The following is a 21,563-nucleotide window of genomic DNA, read 5'->3' on the forward strand; positions in this document are numbered from 1 at the left end:
TTTGTAAAAATCAAATTAAATCAAAAGTAAAACACTTGTCTCTTCAGTTCTATTTGATGTTTGCATCTTTATGATATTTTGCTATAATCCTATTAACCTCAAGTTTGACATTGATTTTAATAAAATGTATGATGTATTTACTGTTTGTCAGAGAACTGGCAATGAAATTAATAAACTAAAAGTCACAGCTACACAATGGTTTATTTGTGTATGTGAAGTGTTTGCCTCAGTTTTGAAATTTGGTTGTGATTCCAGTTTCAGAATAAATAATTTATGTTTTATAACTTGCTAATCATAAGACACTATCTGAACATATACTGTAATATTGTGTCAAACAGCCAGCAAAGTTATTTCATCATTCATATTTCCCGTCATATTCATTGACTCGTCTAACTATCATTCTTGTGAATATGTATGACTGCCCTGAAGCAGCTAATCAATCAGTTTTTATAACAAACCAGTAAAAACACTCCCAGATTTCCCAGCACAGGCTGTTATTGCTGGATCTTGAACGCTGTGTCCTTCGTGCTGCGGCGGCTGATAATGTGGATTCTCATTAACACAAATGTTTATAATCGTGATAATTGTGCCTCTGTTTCCTTGAGCGATTAACGTCAGCCTGTAAGATTGATTTGACCGCTGACTAAGTGACAGTCCAGCGATCAGAATGATTTATTTCAAGTTTCAAGTTTATTTATTTGTATAACACTTTTCAAACAATGGTTGGAACTCAAGATGCTGCACACATGAAAAAACACATTACAATTAGAGATTAAAGTTAGAGATTAAAACTTTAAGATTGAAATTAGGACGTTAAAGTGCACTTGTACAATAATCATAAATAAATAATTGTTGAAGAGGGAGTTAGTTGGTTTTAACTTGACTTTTAAAAGTTTCTGACTAGGTTGCTTCTTTATTCTCTGCTGGTAAAATTTTCCTTTTGGATTTCCTTCGTGGTAAAACTGCGAGAGGCCCAGTTATACTTCCCTAATGTACCTGTATGAAAACAGATTTATGTATCAGAACTTTGTTTTTTCTTCTTTCCTCTCCCATTAATCATCTCACGACCCTTTGGAGGGGCCCAACCCCTAGGTTGTGAACCACTGGACTAAGCAGCTACAACAGTAACATGCTGCTCTAACACTGATGCTTCAGTATTAATAATCTAATGATGTCATATATAATAATATATCAGTCAGAGGGACCAAACCACTACTTTTACTGCAATACTTTAACTACATTTTGCTGCTTATACTTATATACTTTTACTTTAATAGTATTTTTCATGCAGGACTTTTACTTGTAATGGAGTATTTTTACATTGCTGTATTGGTACTTTTACTTAAGTAAAGTATCTGAGTACTTGTTCCACCACTGCAATACTCCAGGTTTTCCCACGGGGATGATCCATGGATCCTCCAGACCAGCTGGGGTCGCTGTTCACGTCACTGTCAGCTGTTTAACTGGATGCGACGGTTAAAAACCTTCTCTGAAGTTTCCTCTGGCATTCAAAAAGAGAGCGACAAAAGAGCGAAGAGAGAGACAAACCTCGAAGGTAAATGCGCCTCAAAACGACAGGAGTTATTCTTATTTAACAGTTACAACATATGTAGGAGTTGTATAACAGTTTGTTGTATCGGAAACTGGCTTTTTATACTCTAACAACATTGTTTTGTGTAGTAATTTGGGGTCACATGTAATCTTGGCTAAACTGTTAGCAAGGCGGCGCCGGTTGACCAAAGGCCTGTTTGGTTTGGCCGGTGTTGAGTTTTCATTAAACTGGTCGTTTTAAGCAAATTCTGTCTAACAAGTACAAATCTGTAGCTATAGCTCAGCATGAGTAACCAATTAAGAAGCAACCGTTAATAATTATGTCTTTCTATCAGGTCCACCTAGCTAGCTAAAGCTAATGCAGTCTAATATAACAGCTTTGCTATAGATGCTAACTTACCTCAGAGGAGTGTAGTGCTCAGTTTTTGTTTTAGAGAGGTGTTGATGCAACTTAATGGTTATTTTGGTGGCTGTAGTTTAGTTGTGGTGTTGAAGACGTCATTATACTGAGAGGTGGTTTTTGTTAGCCCTCACTTGTACAACTGGGAAGGACAAAAAAACAAACACCTCTCTTCATAGTGGAATACAACAGCATGAGAGCTGAAACTGTTGAAGTCAAAGTAGGTTATTTGATCAGTTGATGATTAAAGGACGGGTTCACAATTTTTCACGTGTCTTAGCAGTCAAGTGTCCATATGAACAGTGAAAGAGGTTTTCCTCGCTGTAATCATTCCTCCTGTTCATACTGGCTGTTAAAAGATCCCCTTCAAATGTGCTTTCAATGTAAATGATGGGGGCCAAAATCCACAGTGTGTCCACACAGTCATTTAGTGCAAAAATTTATTTAAAAGTTTATCAGAAGCTCATTAGTCATATCAGTTAGTCATATCAAGTGGATATCTGCCATATTTACAGTCTTTTTAGCATCAAATTCCCTCTTTGTGTTTCCTCAGACAGTGTTTGAGCTGCGGTGGAACTTTTGCACTAAAAAGACTGTACTGTTGAAAGATATCTACTGAAGCTTCATATTAGCTTCAGGTAAACTTTAAAATACATTTTTGCACAGATGACTATTTTTTTAAGACAGACTTGAAAAATTGTGAACTCATCCTTTTAGTCTGCATCTATTTTGATTAATTGTCAGTCATTTTTTAAGTTTAAATGTTATGCTTTTCAGTTGTGGATTGGAAAGCAGAAACAGGATCAACTCTTTGTCTCTATCTTACGTGATGGTAAACTGAAAATCTTTCTTTTGGACTGTGGTTCAGACAAAACAAGTGATAGGACGACTTCATCTTGGGTTTTAGGAAGTTGTGACTGTAGAATATCATTATTTCCTGATGTATTATTAACAGTTTTGTTGCAGCCCTAAACAGCATCACAAAGTACAGCCTCCCATGACCATCGAGTTGAATCAGCACCTCTCTAAAGCAATTTCAACAACAGCTGAAAATAATCCCTAATGACAGTTTTATTTATCACAGTGCTGTTAGCTGTCTAATAAAGTGGAAACTGAGTGTGTATTAATGGAATAAGCCTACTTCTTATGATATTAGACAAGATATCATCTGGTGTTTTGATTGTCTTTGCCAAGTGTTAATGGCCGTGTTACAGTTAAGTGATTCAAGCTGCTCTAGTGTAATTAACAGTGAGTGTGTGTGTACGGCACCCAAAAATCAACATTACATGGCCCTCGAGTATGTGGATATTTGATTGTTGAACATCTCTGTCCAAAACCATCAGCAATAATCTGATGATGTAACAGCTCCCACTCTCCTGGGAAAGCTTTACACCCAATTTTGTAACCTGACTGCAGGGGTTTTCTCACATTCAGCCACAAGACCGTTAGTGAGGTCCAACACTGATGTTGACTGGTTTGCTGTCAGAGATTAATTCATCCCAGATGTGTTGGATGGGGTTGAGGTCAGGGCTCCGAGCAGGCCAGTCAAGTTCTTCCTCACCAAACTGGAGAAATCTTTTCTTAATGAATCTCTCTGTGTACGAGGGCCTTCCGTAAACTCATAGAAGCACGCTGTTGTCTAATATATCATTGTATGTTGTACCATTAAGATGAGAAAAGAGGCTTAGCCCAAACCATGAAAAACAGCCAGACTATTTTGGCAATATAGTGTATCAATATCATTGTGTTGAGGCATTGGTTCTATATAATTCTCACTACAGTGGCATGTTAATATCGTCACACCTGCTCATCACATCCTAATGTTCCTGCAGCTGTTGATTTATCTTCTTGTGTGAGGAAACGATACCTGTGGTAGCAAAGGTGGATAATCTGTTTGTTATAATATATAATCCTTGCAGGTCGAAGCTGAGGGCCATGGCTCGTGGGCAGCAGAAGATTCAGTCCCAGCAAAAGAACGCCAAGAAGGCAGCAGAGAAGAAGAAATCTCATGGTGCTGACCAGAAGACTGCAGCTAAAGCCGCTCTGGTCCACACCTGTCCTGTCTGCCGGGTAAGTACGAACCAGCAGTGCAGCATTGAGGATGTGAATGGTTCAGCACACTTCAACAGAAGTGCTTGTTTGATTGTCCAACAGTGTCTGAAACCCACCCACACACGTCTAATGTTGGTTATGAGGGTTATGAGGTTATGAATGTTCTGAAACTGACAATCACTTCATGCATGGATTTTGTTAGTTGTGTTGAGGTGAGAGAGTAAGCAGGGTTTAACAACTACATCTGTCACGTTTCATCTGTCAATCAATCGATTAGTTGTTCAGTCCATAAAATGTTGATCACTGCTTCTCAGAGCCCAAGATGACGTCTTCAAATGTTGACCAACAGTCCACAACCCAAAGATTTTCAGTTTACTGTCATAGAAAGTCAAAGAAACCAGAAAATATTCACATTTGAGAAGCTGGAACCAGAGAATTTGGATTATTTTTTCTCTTAAAAATTGACCTAAAGCGATTAATCGATTATCAAAATAGTTGGCAACTAATCAATTAATCGACTAATCGTTGCAGCTCTACAATAGAGTGCAACACTATGAAGGCTGTTTTAATAATTATCGCCTCTTGTCCCTCTTATGACGGCTGGCTTTTCACTCTGTTCAGAACAGCTTTGATGACTTTTGGACGACGCAGTACAGTTTAGTCAGTTTTAAACCTACCTGGACCTCTTCATCCACCTGAATACTGACTGGAATTTTGACAATCAGTTTGAGATCTGCTAAAATTAGACACATTTTTAGTCACTGGTTACATGTTGGTTTTAACACGGCTGATGTTTGAAGTGCAAAGCAATGTTTGTTTCAAACACCAGTTTATACTTCTAGTAGAATGTTATTTGTTGCCTTAAAATACAAACACTTAACACCTTTTTATTCTCATTTTTCATGTTCAGACACAGATGCCTGACCCAAAGACATTTAAGCAGCACTTTGAGAGCAAACACCCCAAGTCCCCCATGCCTCCTGAGCTGGCAGACGTTCAGGCATAAAGGGCAGCTGACTGGACCAACTGGTAAGACCAACTGTACTCTCTCAAAGTTTCTGAATTCTGCTTCCTTGTAGATTTGATGTCACTAAAATAATATCAGCAACAACTGCTTATAAACAAGACAAGATGGACTACATTTTTAGTTAAAATAGTCACTCAATTAGTCACTGTTATCATTTTCAAACTGTAACCATAATACTAAAAAAACAACAAACAACTGTTGATTACAGATACACAATGACCACGGATTAAACGTTGAATCGCGGCGCCGGAAGGATGTTGATGACGAACACTGGGACCTGTCAGTATTCACGGACAACGGGTCGGGATGGAGGGCGGGAGGGTCTGGATGTGTGTATATGCTGTGTACGTACGTGTGTTTGTGTAAGAGAAAACAATAACGACGGGGCAGAGGTACACCAGCACCCCATTTTTTATATTTATTGTGTACAACTACCTTGCTATTCCAGAGGGAGGGATCACAGAAAGCAGAACCAGCAAGATTGCCTGCTAACACTGAATAAAATTATCTCGTGACCAATGACAAGGAGTCAATAAGCCTGAAAAAGCTACCGTATCAAGTTGAACAGTGTGTCATCACAGAGGAATCAATGGCACATTCAAAACCCCCCACTAAAGATTTCAACAACCACAATGCAAATGGCACTGCTGTTAAAACTTTGTAACTCCAATCACTTTAATTTCCTTTCACTTGAGTAGAGAGTACTTAACACAACGCTGCCACAGCCGCTCTTACCTGAGTGGCGGGTAAGCAGCGGTCAGCTCTGCCGTCAAATGAAAAAGTAACCTATGGCCTCTTTAAAAATGACTAAAATCCCATTTTATAGAACTCCTCCTCTGTGCTGCTGCTCTCTTGGTGTCCACACTCAGTTACACCTTACAACAGTACCTCACGTTAGATCACACAGCAAGTCTTGTATGTTGTTTTTCATTTTTAATGTCCTTCTTGGGCAAGCTTCCCGAAATTATCTTGGCAATAACATCAACTTTGTCCCACTTTATTTGAAGGTGCAATATGTAAGAATTTTAATTTAAAACATTTAAAAATAATCTAAAATTATCAACAGAATGTGAAGAAATAATAAAATGAGACTTTACCCGACTTTCTCGGTCGCCTTTAACAGCCTGTGGATTGATTTCTATGTGAAGGACTCGGGATGGTTTTGCCAAAAAGATGTGACGTTTATGTGCGCTCCCGTGTGCCTTGCCTCTCTCCCGTCCCCCAACAGCGCAACAGGGTACAACACTAGCTAACGTTAGCTTAGAAGTAGAGTCCGCTAACATCCAACCCCTGAGCTGGCTTTCCTCTTATTGGACAGGTCAGCTAATATTACTGCAAAGCATGTGAAACATATTGTGATATTGTGGTTTTAGCTGGCTAATGTTAGCGTTAGCTTACTCGCACTGACGGAGTGCGAGCATGTGCGCGAGTGCTAGCAACAGGATGCGGACTGCAGTTCACCTAACGGCCACCGGTGTCATTAATGAGAAGGAATTTCTTACATATTGCACCTTTAAACCAGGACAAGATTTGTTTGAAACCTCCCAGCACTAACTTTATTTTATTAAACTCCTTTAACAAACATATACAGCTTTGTGCTCATTGAACCTTTCAGCTGTAGTTCGAATGTTTGAAGGAAGCGTAAGTGGCCCCGAGGACTGAGAATTACAGAGTTTAGATCAGTAACTGCTAAAATGATTCATCCCTGTTCTCTTTGGTTCTTCATATACTCACTAGCAGGCAAAAAAACCTTACTAATTTGCTTTCACTGTACTTTTTGTTTTTTACCCTTTTCAATAAATTGAACAATGTATTTAATGTGACCGGTCCTCTCTGCTGACTTTGTATACATGACGAGATGAAATATGTGATGTCCACATGGGCTCGGTTACTAAAAACATGACGGCGTACCGTGCAGGTGTGTTATGTGGGATTGAAGCAGCCTTTGCAAACTGACACTTGCATCATCATCATCATCATCATCATCAGACAGTTAAAATACCTTTCTTCATCTTCAGTACTCAAGAATCTTGTGTTTGTCAGGAAGCTGCATCGCCATGTTCACCATCCTGACCATCAGTGATGCTTTATTTTAGATTGATTGCAAGTAAATTATTGTCATTACTGATTAATCTGCCAATTATTTTCTTGATTAATCATTTGGTCTATAAAATGTCAAAAAAAATGACCATCAAATATCTTGTGTTAAAACAACTGTTCAGAACATTAAAATGTTCATTTTACTATCACATAAGAGAAAGAAAATCAGGAAATCCTCACAACTAAGTAGTCATAATTTGAGAATGTTTGGAACAAGCTAAAACCTTGAATTGTTTATTAAATATTAGTTTTAGCTCTTCTTTATTTTGAAAGAAACAAATCAGGCTGCATCTTTTTCTTCTTCCTTTCAGCTTTCTTGTTTCACTTGTAAATTGTGCCCACAAACACCAGAATAACACTGAAAATAATTCAACATTCATTCAGTTTTAAACTAGTGAGATATGATTTATTTAGCTGGAGAGAAAAAAAACGACTGACTGAAACTTGTAAAAAATAGATTTGTATCATTTACACTGACTTACTAGTTTCTTTAAATCCTTCCCATATTATGACTGTAAGTCATGAGAGTGTGAATATTTTTTATTAATTCAATAACATTTGACATTGTCTTTACACATAGACTTTTGTGTTGCAATAATAGTAGTGCTCTAAGTTCATTACTTACAAAACAGGCATCACTAATGGCATGTTCTGCCATCCAATATCATTTGCCATTTAAAGGTTTAAACCTGTCTATGAAGACTCAGTCTGGAATTATTATTAAAATCTTAAGTCCATGTGGTTTTTCCACTATTAGACAGGTGTAAAAATACCCCAACTTTCCTAATTTGAGGAACATTTTAAGTGAAATATAATTTGTGCTCTTGAAAAGCTGGAAAATAAGTACTATACATTAAAAAAAAAAGTGGGGAAAACTTGTTCTTATAACTTATACTGTTAGCATATATGAAGCTGATGGATGTTTTAACATATGAGAATATTTTACATATTTGTTGTTGTGCAGAAAAACCTTCAGCCATTGAGTGTGTAAGCAATGTGAACATGTATCATTGGGAACACCAACAAATATCCATGACCCAGAAAATGCTGTAATTTGGGGGGAAAGTGTCAAATCCTCTGGGTCAAAGTGCTGATATGGAATCTGCCAACTTGGACTATATGAATTTGGAAAATTAATTAAATACAATTAAGTTGCTGATTCTAAATCGGCAAATTAAATTTCCTTTTATCAACCAGCATGTTCGCTGGTGTTAACATTTTCTGCAGAGTCCATGTCTAGAAAAAAAAAATCATTCATGTGAATTCTTTGGTCTCGTATCAGCGTCCAGGGTACTGAGAGGACCCTCATAGACACCCGCAGGTCTTCACCACCATGTTACGATGCTTTTTGAGGATGACGTTGTTGTTGTCGTCGTAGAAGAGGACGGAGATGGGGCTGAGCTTGGTGGGGGCGCAACACGCCTTAGGAACTTCATCTGGCTTCAGGAGGTGGACCTGTCACAGCACAACAGAAAGACACATATGGTTAATATTTGCGTTTTAGATTCTTAACTAAACTAAACTGAGCACAGCAGTAGACTAAGCTTAGATTTCTACATGTTCAACATTTCAAGTAAACAGCAGCAACAGGTGAAAGAGATGAATCAAATATTATCGTCCCTGAAATTATGGTAGCCCACATAAAAAAAAACAGGTGTACTTGTATGAATCTTCTATCTACTTTGATCGTGTCAGATGTGTGTGTCACCACAGTACTGACCACTTGTTGGATGAGCGCGTGGTTGGTGGCGTTCATGCAGGAGCCCAGAGGATAGAAACACTCTCCGTCACAGTAGTACGCTGAATATCCTGCTGGGGCCAAAACCCAGTCCTGATCAGGAGAGAAGAGATACAGTTTATGATCAAAGGGCAACACGTGGGGAAATCGTTATAAATGCTGATCTGATCTCACAACGTCATAATCACATATAGAATCAATATTACAGCTACCACCACTAACATGTGGTCTACAATGCTGTATTATTACTAGTTTCTTTTTAACCTTGGAGTGAACTTTCATACCAACAAAGACATTTTGAGAACATCGATACCACTCTTTCGTTTTTATGGTAAACATAAGGCAGCCGGTTAGCTTAGCTTAGCATAAAGACTGGAAATAGATGGAAACCGTTAGCCTGGCTCTGTTGTTTGTTGTCCAGCTGGTTACCAGCTGCACCTAGCCAAGATATTGTCTTGTATACAACGCCCCCGTGAAACCACAATTTGTTATTTTTACAGTATAAACAAATGAGATATAACATTAATAATTAGAGGTGGTGTTAGTGGGATTTTATTACATTCAGATTGAGCCAGGCCAACTGTTTCCTCTGTTTCAACTGGCTGTTGGCTGCAGCTTCATATTTATATACATGAGAGTGGTAAAATTCACAAGAAGTTTATTTCCCAAAATGTAAATCTGTTCCTTAAAATTTGTTCCCGTCTGCCTAAAGAGCTTCTTAATAATTAGAGCACAGATTTAACAAGCTGTGTCTGAAATCACTCCCTATGTATTATATAGTGCACTGTATTTACCCTCTGCCATTATGTCTGAGGTCTGTGTGTACATTTATCTACTATATAACGCCACAGCAGCACTTTCTGATCCAAACAGCTGATCTGCGGCGTAATACAGCGCATGGCGTGCGTAGGAATACGTAAGTTCTACGGTTGAGAAAATGTAGTGCCAAAGGACAGTACAGTTAAATTCAGAGCTGACCTTCCATCCCAGGTCACTGAAGCTGACGTAGAGTTCATGTTTTTTACACGGCTGACCTCCGCTGTTAGCAGGACTCCGATCTGAACAGAGGAGAAAAAACATTGATTGAGATCAAAGTGACTGATGAATCATTTGATGTTTTCTATGGATTATATATCTAAATATTCATTTTCTAAACAAGTGATGGAAGTGAGAATGATTTGCAGGAAAAATTCTATATCGTAAGGATTAAAGGAGAATTACTGGATTAAAAATTAATTGTGAATATCCACATATTAAAATTCCAGTGTAATTTCTTAATTTCGGTCATTTCTCCATACAGTAGATTTTAAAATATGACTCAATGATCCCCACCGAGGAACTTCTCTTGAGGACATTTAATAAACAAAACCCTAATATGTGAGTATTTGAGTGTGTTGAAGTAACATTAAAGAATTAAACGTGTAATCCCACAGAGTGTGGGCGCCTGGAACTTAACTATGGATGCTGGGGACTGGGAGGTCATATTTGAGTTTCTTCTTGCGGGGGTGTGGCTTGACAGCGCGTGGCGGCCGACACGGGATCTGGCTCTCCCTGAAGAAGGTCACCATGAAGGGCTGTTTGGAGCGAGGACCCCTGCGACCCACCAACCCGATCCAGCCTGCAGACAGGGAGCGGTCTGCAAGAGAAAAACCAAAATGTCATGTGTTAACTTTATACCATTAAATAAAATAAACCATTTCAGACAAACCCAGTAAGTACATTAAACCATTTAAACAAGGATTATGATGGTTCTGTGGTGTTGTGTAGCCCAGCGCTGCACTCACCCTCCTCAGTCTCCACGTAGAGACGTATGCCCATGTTGCTGCGAGGATGCAGGAGCCAGTGGTTGGAGGCCGAGGTGACGTCGAAGGCCAGCCAGCCCTCCTGTCCTGCAGGCACAGACTGCATGTCCAGCAGCACCAGCTCTGGCTCTCTGAGAGGGAAAAGACACACATAATACTTATATAATGATTACATTGCTGATGCAAATAATACATAATAACACACTTTGTACTTTTATCCAGAAAAGGACCAGAACATCAAAGTCATGAATGCACAAAAGAAGGTTTAAACTGGAATGTGTTTGATTGATTTGGCCAATCAATAAAACTATAACACAGTAATAGTTTGACATTTTGGGAAAACTGCTAATGTGTTTTCTTGCCAAGAGTTAAATGAGAGGATTGATGCTACTGTCATATGTCAAATATGAAGCTGGAGGCAGGAGACTGTTGGTGTAGCTTAGCATAAAAGTTGTAAGCAGGGTGAAACAGCCAGCCCGATTCTGTCTTAAGATAAAATCCATCTACCAGCATCTCTAAAGCTCACTGATTAACATGTTATATCCTGTTTGTTTAGTCTTGTTTTTATCTGTACAAAACCTGGAATGTAAAAATGACTAGTTGTGTTTTTACGGGGGCTCGTGTGCCAACTATTTCTTGGCTGGGAGCAGTGACTTCCTTAATTACAGTAGAGAACTTACAGTTGCTGGTAAATGGATTGTTGTTGCCTTTAGACAGAGGCAGGATGTTTCCGGGCTAAGCTAACAGTTTCTTTTACTCCAGCTTTATATTTAACTAAGACTTTAAAGTCTCCCTTATGGAAGAAAAAATGGGAAAATGAGGGTTTTGCTAGTCCAACATTTCTGTAGATTTTTTTGTGAGTTACAGTTTCTGATCTCTAGAATTTGTAGTCAAAGGGCAGGATTAGTTAAAGGTGGCATCATGAAATGAGAATCAAGAGTGCTACAGCAGAAAACTAGTGGGAAACAAATGTAATCATAAGTTCATCAATCAGGCAAAGTTCAGGCACAGACAACAACAAAAAAAATAGTGTCAGAGGAAACAAAACTACAAATAAGAAAACATTTTTGATGTGAAAAAAAAAAAGATAACCTGTGCCTGTTGTCTCGTTGGATCTCGTAGACGGAGATGTGCAGCGTGCGATTGGCCCTCTGGCCCATCGTCAGGGTCTTATAGATACGAAACTCTGCTGCTGTCACCGTCTCACCCTGAGGGAGGGGAGTCAGGTCGAAACGAAACTCCTTCCAGTATGGACGAGGCTGCAGGAGGTCACGCTCTTGCTCCACTGCAGTAAGGGAAACAGAGAGACATGTTTCTATGTGTTTGAAAAGCATTTCAGGTATCCACAAACAACTTCAAGCTCTATTAGAAAACTATGATAAAGACATGGTTAGGGTTCAATTAAAGGAAAGGACTCTCAAATCCATATGAATAGTGTTTTTCATCTGTGAGAGCCCAATGATTTGCATGAAGTTTTACGTACTGATATTTTGTTTTCGGTGTAAACTAGGAGGTAACTTGAACAAGAAGACTAAACATCTCATGAAATGCATGAATACTCATTGACACTCTGAATCTCACCTTTACAGTGAAATAATTTATTTATATGATGCTCTCAACCAGAACAAAGGGAGAAATAACAAAAGCAAGAAACAAAGAGTTCAGATGGACGATACTCACCGTCAACATTACGTAAAAAATATATTAGTATGAAGTTTAGAAATGACAGCCAGAGTAAAAAGACCTATTAAAAAGGCCTTAAAGGTTTTAAAAAGTCTTTAATTTAATTCACAAAAGTCTTTAATATTTACTTTTGCCTGGCGTGGCCAAGAACGTTGTTTCTGATTGCTGGCTGTCAGGTGATGTTATACATCTATAAACTACAAGTTTATAAACTTCAATGAATTTAAATAAATGCATAATTTTTAATTAGTTTTCAGATGCTTCTCTGGCTGTATGCGGCATTAAATTAATTAATTATATTAAATTATAAACTGCTGGGAAAGTTTAGAAAGAATATGATATATTAGAAAAATAATCTTGGCCACATCATCCCAACTGGTTTGCCGTCATACTTTCATATTTACAAAAAGGGTATTAAAAAGTCTTAAATCTAACTGAGTGAACCTGCAGAAACCCTGATAATAAATTTAAAATCATAAATAAAAAGTAAAAGATCAGCTGTGGAGTTTCGTTGGAAAGTCTCGAGAAGCGTGTGAGAGGAATCACTTGGGAAGAGTTTTAGTTTGAAGCAGATGTAAAAGAAGAAAATGTTTTTTGATCCAACAGTGAAAATAGAGCAAGAAAAAAATGAGGAAGTGGAACGGACGTAGGAAGGTGTGGAGGCGATGAGACCGCTGGGAGATGATGAGTGATGGGAGAAGCATTCAGTTCTTTGCTTAAAACTGCAATAACTGATTTTTTTTTATACCACTTGGGGGCAGCAGAAACAAGGTGTGAACACAACATCATCATTCATTTTGAGTCATGTGTTTGTCCAGTGAATTTTAGTCCAATATTCAGTCTCTTTTAGCTCTCACTATGAGCGATGTCTCTCACATTATGCATCGTCTTTAAATGGATTATAGCTGCTTTAAGTAAATGAAGCAGCAACAATATATAAATACTTAATTACAAGTCTTTCCTTCACAATTTTACTGGAGTAAAAGTAAGACACTACTGGAAAATGTACTTTAAGTATAGTCTTATTGTTGTAGTTGAAGTTGAAGGAAATCTTCAAAAGATCCCTCCAGACATTTAAAGTATATAAAAGTTCTCTACCAGGAGTTATGATATGAGTTTTCCACAATTAAGTTGAATTACTAGTTAAAAAGTTGCTAAAATTAGACTCCTTTTCCCTCATTAAAATAAGTATCCTTAATCTATGAATATGCAAATATTGTTCATTTTAAAAGTTTAACTATATCACTAGTATACTATATACTTAATCATATTTATAGGAACATGTCTTAAACTGAGCTTTAAGGAGAAACTTTCAGCAGATGAAAGTGAAAACAGCCTTCTAGTGTCAAACTGCACATTCGTCATTCTGCACAGTGAAGCTCAAACATCCAGCTGAAGTCGCAGTACGACACACGTTTTTGAGCGGAAGGGAACTTTAACATCGTACGTTAGAAGCTCGTCTCGTGTTGCGTGTAAAATCTGCTTCAGCAAAGCAACGATAATAACACAGTGAAAAGCACAATAGTGGCATGAAATGGAAATAATCAAGTCACGTACGAGTACTTGAATAAATGCACTAGTGAAATATATATCAATCATAAACTCAGCACAGTTTTAAAATAGTAGCTACAATGTTTGTATATTCTCACAGAAGATGAAACAAATGACTTAATGTCCCGAAACCTGCAGAGTGGAAAACAAGATCTACTACTGGTAGAGTGATGACTTTCTCATAGCAAATATTTAAAAAAATATAGTTTTTTCTGCCTAAAATGTGTCAGTTGTAAGATTTATTCACTCCGAAAGATTTATGAGGCGTTAATGCTCTTATTCACCGACATCCTGCGTCACACTCACGCTCCACTGAACAGGATGAAGGTGAAGTGCCTTGCTAAAGGGCACCAGGACAGCAACTGTTGACAAAGTGGAGAACATGTCATGTTCCAGCTCCCCCACTGCCAAATGTTCTCAGCTTCATTATAACTGAAGCAAAAACAAAAAATAATATACAAACTGACAGAAAACAGGACCGAAAACACGTTTGGTGTGGACGCACTGTTAAAGATCAACATTTAAATGAAGCAGGAGAACACACACACCCTCCTACAATACATCCAGACATGAAATACCAGCACAATATGTGTGTGTGTGTGTGTGTGTGTGTGTGTGCGTGTGTCCTTGTGAAACCCCACAGGGAGGTGAAACAGCTCTGGTCACTGGGGTTTAGTGCACGCCAAACACACACACACACATATACAGAAAATGCATGGTAAATAGAGATACTGAGGACAGGACACCCCTGATGGGTTGGGCACGCTCATATCAGCACACACACATACACAATGCAGTAATTAGAGACACTTAGTGCCCTGAACCGCAGCAGCTGCTCAGCGCACACACCACTAATTGCAGCCCTGCCTGGTATTTTTAGAGTCGCTCCCTCCACAGCAGTATTTTCATCTCGCTTCGGACCGTTGGCTTTTTTCCTCAGTGTGTGTGTCAGTGTGGCCTTTAATTCTAACCAGCTGTGTCTTCCCATTACATATGCGTAGGAACACACACCCATGCCTGTTTGATTTCAACTTACATGAACTACACACACACTGATTTAATTAGACGTCGAAATAGAAACTAAATATACCGTGTTGTTCATCAGGTGATGCTCTCAAACGCAGAGAGTCAAAAAATATGTTGAAAGTATGCATGCAAGTCATATGCAAATACACAGTTAGCCACTAGTTATTACTTTCTTCTTGACTTATTATATCTTCCAGCTTCGTGTGAAGTGGTATTTTTTTTACGTGACATGTGCTTCGAGTAGACCTGATGAGGTTTAAAGTGTTTCACCGCAAAATAAGAGATTTGCCTTCGGAGAGGCAGAACTGCTGCTTGCACCGTGGGTCAATATTAAAGACGTGAGTCACTTTTTGAGTCACCTTTGTTTACAAAATAGAGGTGGTATGGATGATAAACTGCTGTGTTTTTGCAGCGTTGACTGAAAAATTTCAGGGTTGCACTTTCTTCTCCTAAACAGAGCAAAACTGGCGAAAAAGAAACCTGTCATTATTTCACGGGTTTATAAAAGACCCTGAGCAGAGAGAGAGAGAGAGCGAGCGAGAGAGAGAGAGAGAGAGAGAGAGAGAGAGAGGGGGGACTGCGTTTCCCACGGTAAACTAGGCGCAGATCACCATCCACCATTCCTGAGGAGCTGGAGGAAGGAAGCTATTGAGAGGAGGATGTTTAATTCTTATGCTGTGACAGATAGGCATCAGTCAGGCTACTATGTGCTTCTGATGGGAGCACAAAAAAAAAACTCACAAGGGGTCTCGGAGGTAGCTTCAAACGGTGTTTTTTTTACATAATTTGCGCTGCAACAAACAAGTATTTTCATTATCAAATAATTTTCTTGATCAATAGATAAATTACTTGGCTTGAAAATAGTGAAAAATGCTCATCACAAGCTCCCAAAGCTTCAGGAGATTTCCTCAAACGGCTTGTTTTGTCAGATGAACCCAAAGATATTCGGTTTATTATCATGTATAATGAAGAAAAGTGGAAAATTGTCTAATTACAGAAGCTGGGACTGAAGATTTTTGGCATTTTTTCGCTTTAAAAAACGATTCTAGGGATTAATTGATAAACAGAATGGCCAACTAATTTGCTGTCAATTCACTTATCATTTCTTTTCAATCAATTCACTAATTATCAAATAATAATTTCAGCTCTATTTATGATATATTACTAATTCTCTGCTTGGACGTATTATCAGTTATATCCAGTTATTTATAGAAAAGAAAAGAATCCACTAAATATGGACAATTTAATCAAGTAAAGAATCACTTACGTCCTATTGACAAGCATTAATAATAATTTTTATGCACAAAATGCAGCTCAAAGTGTCGTTTATGTTGTAATTATGTTCCAGAGTAAACTTGTTTCTCTGCATCAGATCCAGTAAACAACCAGAAAACTTGACACAGTGAAACACAGATGAGAAGATCTAATCTGTGCTGTGAGGGTCTATTAATCAGATTTTGTGTCTCATACTACGTCAAGGGTTTTTTTTTTTAATCATCAATCCCGGCCCTTTATCAAACGCAGCAGCACAGATGTTCTGAGAGCTGAAACTCTTTCAGGACGCTCAGCCCAGTTTGTCTGTGGCAGCAGTGGACCGAGACTGCTGGATTTAGGAATGCTGGGTTTGAAATGGAAACCTACAAATATAGTTCAGCCATGCTGACGTTGGTTTTAATCCTCTCCGAGGGGTAAATGTTTGTGGAAATTTGCGCAGCAGAGAAACTGAAAGGGTAGCATCAACATGGCACTTGTCACTGTCAGTGTCATCAGGTTCAGTCGCAGTATAATTTCATCCCCTCCGAGTTTATTTTTTCAAACCGCAGAGTAAAAAAACTGCTCTGTCATTCAAAACTTATGACAAAATGTTCTCTATTTAAAGTTAAAGGGATAGTTTGACATTTCGGGAAATACACTAATAAGGCTCTCTTGCCTGCTCTCACATCTGTCTGTTAAATGTAAATTAAGCAGCAGCTCGATATCTTAGAATAAAGACTAGAAACAGGAGCGTGACTTTGTTAAAAGTTAATAAAATCAGTCTACCAGCACCTCTAGAGCTCACAAGATAAAACATGTTACATCTTGTTTGTTTAATCTGTTGAGAGGTCTATGTGTAGGACTATTTTTTGACCGGGTGCAGTGATTTTGAGTCCTGCCATCACTGTGAGCCAATTTTGTTTTCCTAGGATGGTGAAGTCATGACCCGCCCTACTCTGCCACTGGTTGGCTTACCTTGATATTCTTACCCTAAGCATAACCAATCTCACTCTTTATGCCTAAACTTAACCAACTCAACCAAGGAAGGCAACGAGTACTAGCCAATCAGAGACAAGAGTAGGGCGGGTCATGACTTCGCCATTCTAGGAAAAAAAAATATTATATAATATATAACCCTCAGGCTGCAAGGCTTGCTGCTGTTTATTTCCCCGCTGTGTTTACCATAAATCACCTTCTAGTTTACAGTGTGTTGGCTTTTCTCTGGTTTTTCCACTGGTGCATTCCTCCTCTCGATGCTCTTTCTTTAACTAACGATTATTTAGATTATCCAGATGATTAATCTGATGATTATTTTCACGATTAACCTATTAATAGTTTTGTCTATAAAATGTCAAAAAATGGTTTCTTAGAGTCAAAGGTGACGTTTTTAGATGTCTTGTTTTGACCAACACGCCAAAACCCAAAGATATACAGTTTACAATCACAGCTGAAATAGAAAAGAACTAAAATGTCACTTTGAGAAGCTGAAACTGGCACGTTTTGGGCATTTTTGCTTCGAAAAAATTACTAAAAGATTAATCGATCATCAAAACAGTTGACAATTAATTTTCTGTCCATGAACTATTTGATTAATCAACTAATCGTTACAGCTGATTACCTGCTGTTTCTCATCCAGACACCGGAAACGTTCGGTTACGTACCAGGGATCAACCTTAATGGTTTTCCTGAGCAGGTGTACTCACCCAGGTTGACGAAGCTCATCACCGTGTCGGCCTCGCTGACCACCGTCCCCAGCGGCGGTGTGTGCGTGCTGAGAGTTGGCAGGGCTGCGTGGTTGACCTGAGCCAACCTCTCGGCCCCTCCGAGCTTCACTATGCCTTGTCCGTTCCCAATAATTTCATTCCCTTCATCCTCCCCGTCAGCCGACATGGCGTGGTACAGGTCCAGCATGAACAGCGGTGCTGAGGAGGGAGGTCGGAGCGGCGGGTGGGGTCTGGGTCGCCCCGGCAGACCCAAGATGGACAAGATCTCCTTCTGCATCTCCTTCTTCTCGCGGCCACTGAGCTTGCGGAAGCTGGAGTGGACCACGGCCTCGGCCTGCTGGCACCACAGGGAGAGGGAGAGCAGGAGCAGCAGGGACAAGAGGAGCAGAGTCCTGGGGTGGAGGAGAGACCGGTGGGGTCCGGAGGTGGATCTGCTTTGCCGCTGGAGGAGGCTGCTGCTGCTGCTGCTGCTGCTCGTGTGCTGCTGTTGCGTCTTCCTGCAGAGGCAGGAGAGGCTGTGGGAGACATTTGAAGCCATGGTTGTGGTTTCCCTCATGTGCTGGTTAACTTCTTCTCTTTTGGGCAAATAAAACGTTTTACTCACAATTAATTAGCTGCACAAGTTTCTTCAGGTTATCTTCCCTCCAGTGTTTTTCAGACCCCCACAGTGTCTGTGGTGACTCCGTGAAACTGTCACCACAGCACACAAATACAGCGTTGATATATGCTCGATTTGTTTAGAGGAGAGCTGGCCCTGGAGGAGACGTGTTTACCGCCTTAAACTGCCTGTTTATCTCTCCCTCCCCCCTTTGCCTTCCTCTCTCCCTCTTCTACCTTCTCTAATCATGAAGAAGAAGAAGAAAAAAAAAACCTCCTCACCCTCTGATCCACCTCGCCCTCACCTCTCAGTCGTGCAGCAGAAGGAACAGAGATAATGAGAGTGAGGGCATAATTACAATGCCCCTACGGAAGATTGGTCCTCACTTTGAAGTCGTAAACTCGGGAGGATGGAAAGCAATTTCAGTGATGAGCAGGTGCCGCAGAGATTGGGAGTGAAATTTGAGAGCTGTGTCATCAAGTTTTTCGCTGCCAGTCTTCTTTGACCTCACAAAGGAAAAAAAAACAGAAGTTCACACCTGCAGTGAGTCAATCCTCAAGGAGATACCTCATGAGAATCGTCTGCTGTGGAGCAATCACTGCTGGAAGCCTTTATCCTGTCATCCTTGAGTAGTTATTCATCCATTCAAGACCGTTCCCCACCCACACATCTCTGGGGTCTTTCCTAATCCAATTTATAAAAACGATAACTCCAGGAAATTGTTTCCTGATTGTAGTCCTCGGGAATGACGAGACGTTTTCTTCTACAGTCCTCGACTCTGTGGCAGCTCTTGTACACACACACACACACACACACACACACACGCGCTCACTGCCTGTGTGTTAGCTGTGCAGTGGTGTGAGTGTGTCCCGTGTATGAAGCTTGGAGTGTGCAACAGTTGTTCATAACCAGGAGGGAGTTTCCCTCCCAGCCTCCGCCTCTCCTCTTCTTTCAAGTCTTTAAACTTCTCTCCCCTGCTTACATCTCATCACCCCTCCCAGTGGTCTCTTTGGGAGACCTCATCTCTCTCTCTCTCCCTCTTACCTCCACCCATCTATCTTTTCATCCTCTCATGACTGCTTCCTTTCATAGCTCGATGCTGAGTCTCAGGTGGTTTGGCGGGAAGGACATCAAGTGGCCGCATGCCCTGTGTAAATGCGAAATTTCTCTACTCATAAGTAGTCTCAAAGCCAAAAGTGGAGAAATTTCACTACAAATGTCACGTTGTACGGAGCCCCAAAACTGTCAAAAAGGACGTCAGATGAGAAATATAACTGAACACATCAAAGCTTTTTCCTTTTAACTCCAGTCAGTTGGTTTGTTTTTCATTTACTACCAATTAGTTTATAAAATAAATAATTTTTTTTAAAAACTTTTCACTCACTTATTTAATTTTTTTTACTCTTTCTTGTGATTTTGGGTCTATTTTTGGCACAATTGACACTGAGAGGATCGTGTGGCTAGCTAGCTTACTTGAAACCTAGTACTAGCTTTTTCAGCTAGCTATCTAGCTAAAGCCAACTTTATTAATAAACTTTAAACCTGCAGTGCGGATCTTTTGTCTCCCTCTTCTGGCAGTGAGAGTAATTACGTGAGCGGGTCCCCTTCCTGGCGACGTGATGCGGTCGGGGCGCACTGAGGACAGTCCACCCTGGTTGACAGTCGCAAACCAATAATTGCTGGTTGACGTAAAATGCATCACTACCGGTTTGCCACAGCGGGAAAGTCGCCACAGACACCAGATTTAAAAACTCCCGATACTGCGAAATACAGAGAGATTTATGGCGATGATGGACTTAATCAGCATTGTGTGAACTCGTCTGACAAGGGCTTAAATGTAATGGACGTTCATTTCTATGTTAAAGTCCCACACTCCAGATTTAACATCACGTAGCTGTGGTATGGAGCTGAAACAAAATGCAAAACACCAAATTGTAACTCCAAATTAAGTCCGCCTCAAGCTAATATTAAACACTTCTGGCAAACTTTGAACACTTCTACTCTGAAGTGGCAGATTTTGTGTTATGAAGTGTAACACCATTTCCCGTTGAGCCATTCATTACTTCCCCGAGCCTGCCCTGAAGCAGGCCTAATGCAAACACACTCGGCGCATGTGTGTGTGTGTGTGTGTGTGTGTTTAAACCAAAGGGATAGAGGGAAGAAATGACTCAAATATAGTAGTGAAGTTCAGCCCTGTGCCAGCCCGTGTTTGTGTACTCTTTTCTTCAAAGCGGCCTGGTACTTGTGGTCACTTTGAAAGGCATGAATAACACTGACCAAACCAAAATGACCGCGGTTCATTTTGTCCTGGCCGAAAGGGCGAGTCCCAAATGCCAGGAATTAACGCTCTACCCATTTTTTTTTTTTTTTTTCTTTTCTCTGCACATCTGCAACTTTAGGAGGTTTTGTCTGGAGAGATAATGGAGAGAGGAGGTGAAAGAAGAGACAGGGCGTGAGCGAAGGAGTGTGAACAAGCGTGACAAAAAAAAAAAAAAGAGGAGGGAATGAAAGGGAGCTGAGTGCCCTCGAAACCATATAAACCCAGCATAAATGAAAAATGACATTCCTGAGAGACAGAAGTGGTGGAACAGAGCAAGGACTGTCATCAGGGAGAAGGATGACAGATGGACTGCAGGGAGGACGGGCGTAGATGGATTGAGAGAGGACAGAAAATGAGAGGAGTGTGTGTACACACAGCTGCAGAGGGTGGACTCAGACCTCATCATCTCCGGTGGAACCACCAAATAAACAGGACAAAGTTATTTTCAAGTTCTCCTTCTCTGTCTCACACAGACACACACACACACAAAGTACGGCTGTGATTGGGAGCTTACAAATGACAAACACTCACAGAGAGGAGGGGGAAAGGAGACATTTGAAATTTCATATTAACACTTTCAACCGCAACCGCCACCGCTTCCTCTGTGAAGATCCAATCGGATGTGACCTTATCTCTTACAGGATAATTACCTAGAAACGTCCTGTCACTGCCTCCGAGTCTGTGGTCTGCTGTCAGCCAAAAGTGAATGTAGGCACGTACATGCACACATAAGAGAG

The 21,563-nt window shown here is 40.0% G+C and overlaps 2 protein-coding genes across 2 annotated transcripts; one reads left to right on the forward strand and one right to left on the reverse strand.

The window, feature by feature from the left end:
- The first annotated feature begins 1,453 nt into the window (after positions 1-1,453).
- On the forward strand, positions 1,454-6,853 carry zgc:91910 (Zinc finger protein 706-like). The gene is made up of 4 exons (XM_042435487.1): positions 1,454-1,555; positions 3,871-4,021; positions 4,914-5,032; positions 5,239-6,853. The coding sequence occupies exons 2-3, from the start codon at positions 3,887-3,889 to the stop codon at positions 5,007-5,009; spliced, it is 231 nt and encodes a 76-aa protein (XP_042291421.1). The 5' UTR covers positions 1,454-1,555; positions 3,871-3,886; the 3' UTR covers positions 5,010-5,032; positions 5,239-6,853.
- A 799-nt stretch (positions 6,854-7,652) lies between these two features.
- Positions 7,653-19,820, reverse strand: bmp8a (bone morphogenetic protein 8a). The gene is made up of 7 exons (XM_042436698.1): positions 17,888-19,820; positions 11,763-11,955; positions 10,653-10,801; positions 10,325-10,504; positions 9,847-9,926; positions 8,851-8,961; positions 7,653-8,585 (listed from the first exon to the last, which is right to left on the reverse strand). Exons 1-7 carry the CDS (start codon positions 18,462-18,464, stop codon positions 8,436-8,438), a joined length of 1,440 nt encoding a protein of 479 aa, XP_042292632.1. The 5' UTR covers positions 18,465-19,820; the 3' UTR covers positions 7,653-8,435.
- Between the last annotated feature and the right edge of the window lie 1,743 nt (positions 19,821-21,563).

This window comes from Thunnus maccoyii, chromosome 15 (genome assembly GCF_910596095.1).
Source record: "Thunnus maccoyii chromosome 15, fThuMac1.1, whole genome shotgun sequence".
Taxonomy (NCBI): Eukaryota; Metazoa; Chordata; class Actinopteri; order Scombriformes; family Scombridae; genus Thunnus; species Thunnus maccoyii.

What these genes read in the sequence shown, in the direction of transcription:
- bmp8a (XM_042436698.1), bottom strand. Translation starts at nt 18,464, where the DNA reads ATGAGGGAAACCACAACCATGGCTTCAAATGTCTCCCACAGCCTCTCC. An exon ending in GATGAGCTTCGTCAACCTGG is followed by an intron (nt 11,956 to 17,887) that starts GTGAGTACACCT and finishes CCCTTACTGCAG; the next exon opens with TGGAGCAAGAGCGTGACCTC. An exon ending in CAACGAGACAACAGGCACAG is followed by an intron (nt 10,802 to 11,762) that starts GTTATCTTTTTT and finishes TTTCCCTCTCAG; the next exon opens with AGAGCCAGAGCTGGTGCTGC.
- zgc:91910 (XM_042435487.1), top strand. Translation starts at nt 3,887, where the DNA reads ATGGCTCGTGGGCAGCAGAAGATTCAGTCCCAGCAAAAGAACGCCAAG. An exon ending in ACACCTGTCCTGTCTGCCGG is followed by an intron (nt 4,022 to 4,913) that starts GTAAGTACGAAC and finishes TTTCATGTTCAG; the next exon opens with ACACAGATGCCTGACCCAAA.